The sequence below is a fragment of the Brassica oleracea genome, chromosome C9 (assembly GCF_000695525.1).
Source record: "Brassica oleracea var. oleracea cultivar TO1000 chromosome C9, BOL, whole genome shotgun sequence".
In the NCBI taxonomy this organism is placed as follows: domain Eukaryota; kingdom Viridiplantae; phylum Streptophyta; class Magnoliopsida; order Brassicales; family Brassicaceae; genus Brassica; species Brassica oleracea.
Window position 1 is genome coordinate 35,414,295 of NC_027756.1, and position 6,656 is coordinate 35,420,950.

At 41.7% G+C, this 6,656-nt stretch overlaps 1 protein-coding gene across 1 annotated transcript; it reads right to left on the minus strand.

The window, feature by feature from the left end:
• Positions 1 to 4,789: 4,789 nt before the first annotated feature.
• LOC106314878 lies at positions 4,790 to 5,358 on the minus strand. Its single transcript, XM_013752685.1, has one exon. It carries the CDS (start codon positions 5,351 to 5,353, stop codon positions 4,790 to 4,792), a length of 564 nt encoding a protein of 187 aa, XP_013608139.1. The 5' UTR covers positions 5,354 to 5,358.
• Positions 5,359 to 6,656: the final 1,298 nt, after the last annotated feature.

The following is a 6,656-nucleotide window of genomic DNA, read 5'->3' on the forward strand; positions in this document are numbered from 1 at the left end:
TTTCAATTTTAATTTTAATTTTATATTTTCGAATTTAAATTTCAAAAATTTTATTTTTTAAAAAAAAATTAATTTTTTTTAAATTCCGAAGAACGGAGTCCCTCGGAATATACCGAGGAATATGTTCCTCGGAATATACCGAGGGACCCCGTTCCTCGGAATATTCCGAGGGAAATGTTCCTCGAAATATTCCGAGGGACACCGTTCCTCGGAATTTTCCGAGGGACCTGTCCCTCAGAATTTTCCGATGAAAATTCCGAGGAACATTTCGTTTGAACTTCTGAGGATTGGACCATCGGAAAATCCATCGAAATATCCCGAGGAAGCTCTCCCTCGGTATATTCCGAGGAGCTTTCCGACGAACAGGTTGTCCTCGGAATTTCCTCGGAAATTTGTTTCCTCGGAATTCCGTCAGAAAATTCTGTGGGATTTCCGAGGAAAAATGAATTTCCGAGGAGTTATTTCCGAGTCCGAGGACTTGTTTCGTCGGTATGTCGTCGGAATAACGACGATTTTTTCCCTCAGTATATCGCTGTTTTCTTGCAGTGGATGCTGATGCCAGATTGAATAAATATTAGAAACATCTAGATTTGTTCAAAGACCATATAAACAACAACAAAATTACCACTGATTCCATGAAAGTTGTTTAGATTTTTATTTTATCCATAGAGATTTGATTTTTAGCTTCTCTATGTAATACATATATGCTAATAAAATGTAACTTCAAAGATTATTGACAGATAAACTCGAATTTAATGATTCTCAAATTGTTTAATGTAAAAAAATGATGCACGTACGTATGATTAAAATTTAATGATTCTCAATTTATCTTTAAATCTCTTCAAATTCAGAGTCTTAAAAATGTGGAACTATAAGGTATCGCTCCACGTCCAACCCTAATTAATTCAACTACATATAGTTTCCTCGTCACTCAACCTTTATAGGTATAACTCTATGACCCATTTAATGAGAGCTTATAAGTCAACTAGCTCTAAATTAACTCATGTGTTTGTGTAATGGATGAGTCTAAGTTGAAGTTTTTTTTACAGTAGAAACACAAACAATCATCAACTTCCGACTAAAATCCCTACACCAAAATCAAACATGTATTTAGTAAAATAAAAATAAAAATCAAACATGTGTAGAGAGCAAAGCAGACAATCTCCGAAACATGAAAGTCAATCTACTCACTCATACATTGTTAACTGTATTGACAGTTAAGTGAATCACAATATCTGGCAAAAATAAAAACAGTGAATAACAGAATCTATTTGTTCCTATAGTATAACATTTCCCTGGTAGTGGACGGCATTGTAAAAGTGATCAAACCTCTGAGAATTGTTGTGTCTTTATTGAAAGGAAACTAAGGCTCATATATAACCGATTACAAGCAAACGTGAAAACGTGCAAACTGAAAGTTCCTAACAAAGTGGAACAACTAAAAGACTATTTCAAATAACAACTACTAGCTAGAGTATCCCTAAAACTTAGGAACTTATTCAACTAACAAAGACCTATTCGTGACACAGCCTCTCCTAAACTAAAACATCCAGTTCTAGTTTACTCCAGGAACATCACATACTCCCAACATGCCTCGCATCTTCTCGTAAATGTCCATCTTCAAAGGCTTTGTCAGAATGTCTGCAATCTGCACATGAGTGCTGCAATGAACTAGCTCTACGACTCCATCATTAGTCAGATCCCTAAGAAAATGAAACCTCACGTCAATATGCTTACTTCTCTTGTGCATAACCAGATTCCTTGACAACTTGATGGTAGACATGTTATCGCAGTACATCACTGTGCTTTCTTCTTCCCTTTGTGCGATTCCAATGCTCTCCAAGATCCTTCTCAGCCAAATCACTTGACATGCGCAACTTGCGGCTGCCACAAACTCCGCTTCGGTTGTGGATAGAGTGACCACTGGTTGTCTCTTAGAAGACCACGAGATGGCAGCACCACTTAGGAAACATACGTAACCCGTAGTGCTTCTTCTGGTATCCAAGTCTCCCGCATAATCACTGTCTGAATAAGCTTCAAGAACGTTGCCTCCATTCTTCTTATAGTGAACACCGAGATTGATAGTACCTTTAACATACCTGAGAATTCTTTTCACTGCTCCCATGTGAGTTTGAGATGGATTCTCCATGTATCTACTGATCAGGCTGATCGCATACATCAAATCCGGTCTTGAGGCAGCCAAGTACATCAGACATCCCACAATTTGTCTGTATACAACTCTATCTGCTTTCCCACTTCTGTCTTCTTTCACCAGTTTTGTTCCTGGAATAATGGGATTTCTCACCGAGTTGCATTCTTCCAACTTGAACCTCTCCAAAATATCTCTTGCATATTTTCTTTGACTCATGTAGATGCCTGAGTCATCTTGAATTATCTCCACTCCAAGAAAATATCTCATCAGCCCCAAGTTAGTCATCTCGAATTCACTCTTCATGGCTTCTTTGAACTCTTCAATAGCACTTGCTTTGTTTCCTGTAACAATCATATCGTCCACATACAGAGAAACAAGCAGAGTGTTGCCTTCATCATCAACCTTGCCGAATAGTGTTGGCTCATAGGGACACTTCTCCAATCCTTTCTCTGTAAAGTAACCTTCAATGCGACTGTACCAAGCTCTAGGGGCTTGTTTGAGCCCATATAATGCCTTATTGAGCTTGTATACTTTAGCTGCTTCCTCTTTCTTCTCATACCCTTGTGGCTGATCAGCATAGACTGTCTCGGTTAGTTCTCCATGCAGAAAGGCGCTCTTGACATCAAGTTGATGGATCTTCCAACTCTTTTCGGCAGCCATAGCTAGGATAGCTCTAATGGTATCCCATCTTGCTACTGGAGCAAACACTTCAGTGTAATCTATACCATATATTTGAGCATAGCCTTTTGCAACTAACCTGGCTTTGCATTTGTCGATCTCTCCATTTTCATTCAACTTTTTCTTGTAAACCCACTTGACTCCAATAGTCTTGAAACCGTGAGGTAGCTCACATAGCTCCCATGTTTCATTGGCTTCAATAGACTCGATCTCACGATTCATAGCTTCTCTCCACTCATGTGATTGCTACATCCAGAATCGAGAAACCACACCTGCTCTTCCTTCTTGGTCTCAGCATACGCCATCAACACCATCTCTTCAGCTTCATCAAACTCAGCATAGTTAGCCCCATTCTCCCAGTTAGGACATTCATTCTGATAATGTCCTAGCTTGTGACACTTGTAGCATTCAACCAGAGCCTTATTGGGTGATCCTCTTCCTGATCTCCCTCCTCTGCCTCTGTAGGCTCCTCGGTATCCTCCTCTGCCCCGATTCCACCTTCCTCCTCTCTGTTGATCTCCTTGTTCTTCGGTAACCTTCAGAACATGCTCCTCGTTTTCTTTCTTCTTAAACTTCTGCTCATGCACCAGCAAAGAGCTTTGAAGTTCGTCAATTGAGAGGCTCCGTATGTCTTTGGACTCTTCAATCGCACACACTATGTATGTGAATCGATCTGATAAGGTTCTTAGCACCTTTTCCACCACCTTTGATTCTGGCATTTCTTCCCCAAGGTTTCTCATGTCATTGGCCACCGTCATGACTCTTGAGAAGTACTCGGTTACACTTTCTCCATTCTTCATTTCGAGAATCTCAAATTCTCTACGCATCCTCTGGAGCTGTGCACTCTGCACACGCTCATTCCCTTGGAACTTTGCCTTCACCGAGTCCCATAACTCCTTGGAACTGTTCTTCTGCAAGAACTGCTTTAGGATTGTCTTGTCAATGGCTGCAAACAGATAGTTTTTGACCTTGAGATCCTTGAGCTTCAGCTCCGCCAACTCTGAACGTTGTTGCCCGTTGAGTACTGTCCCTCTTGCTGGTTCTGCGAACCCTTCTTCAATGAGACTCCACCACTCTTTTGATCTCAATAGGTTCTCCATTAGCATAGCCCAATGTTCGTAATCTCCATCAAACTTTGGGATGCTAAGCGTCATCTCTCTCTCTGCAGCCATAGTGTTTTCTCTTTTTTTTTTGTGATTTTGCTCTGATACCAAATGTAAAAGTGATCAAAGCTCTGAGAATTGCTGTGTCTTTATTGAAAGGAAACTAAGGCTCATATATAGCCGATTACAAGCAAACGTGAAAACGTGCAAACTGAAAGTTCCTAACAAAGTGGAACAACTAAAAGACTAATTCAAATAACAACTACTAGCTAGAGTATCCCTAAAACTTAGGAACTTATTCAACTAACAAAGACCTATTCGTAACATAGTTACCATCTGGTGGATTGGTGAAGTTAACGTAACCGTAGCCGAGGGATCTGCGAGTGGCTGAGTCTCTGCAGACTCGAACAGACACCACCTGGCCCATTTGGCTAAAGGCTTCGAAGAGCTGCGAGTCCGTCACGTTGAGATCCAGATCACCGACGTAAAGCGACGTCGTTCCGAACTGAGCTGCCGGGGCCACCGTAGTCTGAACCTGAGCCATTCTCTTTTTTTGGGTTTTTTGGAACTTTTTTTATCTTTTTTTTTTGGGATTTTTGATTTAACTCTTCCCTCCCCTCTCGTTTATTAGACTGAAACCAAATCGAAACGAAGGAACAATGAAACCAAACAAAGCTAAGAGATTTTTTTTTTTAATCTTTTTGTGGGTTTTTTTTTGTGGGGATATATCAGAGGAGAGGGAAGGTGAAAAAGGTAGGAGCTTGCCGGCGGCGAAGCCTGCGACGGCGGATTGAGATAAAAGCTGTGGGCGAGAGATTCTAGGCGAAATGAGTTGCGAAAGATGTAAGAGAAAGCATTAGGATATAAACCTAGTAGAGATGAGTTTTTCTTCAATCGCACACACTATGTATGTGAAGCGATCTGATAAGGTTCTTAGCACCTTTTCCACCACCTTTGATTCTGGCATTTCTTCCCCAAGGTTTCTCATGTCATTGGCCACCGTCATGACTCTTGAGAAGTACTCGGTTACACTTTCTCCATTCTTCATTTCGAGAATCTCAAATTCTCTACGCATCCTCTGGAGCTGTGCACTCTGCACACGCTCATTCCCTTGGAACTTTGCCTTCATCGAGTCCCATAACTCCTTGGAACTGTTCTTCTGCAAGATCTGCTTTAGGATTGTCTTGTCAATGGCTGCAAACAGATAGTTTTTGACCTTGAGATCCTTGAGCTTCAGCTCCGCCAACTCTGAACGTTGTTGCCCGTTGAGTACTGTCCCTCTTGCTGGTTCTGCGAACCCTTCTTCAATGAGACTCCACCACTCTTTTGATCTCAATAGGTTCTCCATTAGCATAGCCCAATGTTCGTAATCTCCATCAAACTTTGGGATGCTAAGCGTCATCTCTCTCTCTGCAGCCATAGTGTTTTCTCTTTTTTTTTTGTGATTTTGCTCTGATACCAAATGTAAAAGTGATCAAAGCTCTGAGAATTGTTGTGTCTTTATTGAAAGGAAACTAAGGCTCATATATAGCCGATTACAAGCAAACGTGAAAACGTGCAAACTGAAAGTTCCTAACAAAGTGGAACAACTAAAAGACTAATTCAAATAACAACTACTAGCTAGAGTATCCCTAAAACTTAGGAACTTATTCAACTAACAAAGACCTATTCGTGACAAGCATTAGACTCTCTCTCTCCTCTCAGTTTTTTCTCAACTTTCAAAAATCAATTGAGTTACCTTCGACGTCTGGCGTCGCGTGCGGATGCCCCCATCTCCTTGCCTCCATCTTCCTATTTGTTGCTACTTCAGCTCCTCTCTGTTATGCTCGCATATTTGGTTTAGGGTTTCCACGTGGGGATTCACGCTGCTTGTGAGGCGGTTTAGTTCCAGCGGTTACTCCTCTGTCTCTCTGGCTTTACGGCGAGGCGTAGAAACGACACTCATGTTGATGGTCGGTTTTCTGGGTTAAGGAACTTGACCGGTTTTATCCTTTTGGTGGCTTCCAGTTTTCATTGCTCTTGTGGGGGAGGATTGGCTTGGTCTCACTCTGAGTTGGTGGATGTCTTTACTAGTTTAGAGTAGTTGGTCAGGTGATTTTTGAGGGACTAGTCTCTTCTCATAGCGGTGGTTATGGGACGGCCCCCTCTCCTCGTTGTCACAAGGCTCAGTTCCAGCTCGTGTAGGTGCTGTGAGAAGTTTCGACAAGAGGTTGTCTATGGCCTTTCGGTGGCTTCTCGCAGCAGTTATTCACTTCTGGAATCCTCTGCACGGTTCCTTCTCTTGTCTTCTGCCGTAAAGTGGCGGCTTTCATCTTGGAAATTAGCTTCCGGTTTAATTGTCTGATCTATTTACATCGACGCCGGAGACGGATCGTTTCAGGCAGAGTAATACCTTCGATTTTTGAAGGTTTCAAGTGGTTCTGCGGTTCTTGGAAGTCGTTGATCGTCATGGTGTCGCACTTGGTCAACGTGCACATCCCAGCATTGCATTGGTTCACTTGATGGTATACGTTGGTACATTTGACTTCTCTCTGAAGGTTTAGAGGTTACATCTTAGGTAGCAGCGGTGAAAGCAACCCACTTTTTGTACGGTTACGTATTGAAGGGTGTATAGTCTCGGTTCGGGATCCCTTTTGGGTAAGGTCTTTTCGAACCTCTCACTTTATGTTGTTAGAACTTCACAGTACAGTTAGATTATGAGCTTAGATAAGATTACTGGGAAC

Excerpts from the sequence above, each read along its gene's own strand:
- LOC106314878 (XM_013752685.1), bottom strand. The coding sequence starts at position 5,353 with ATGGCTGCAGAGAGAGAGATGACGCTTAGCATCCCAAAGTTTGATGGA.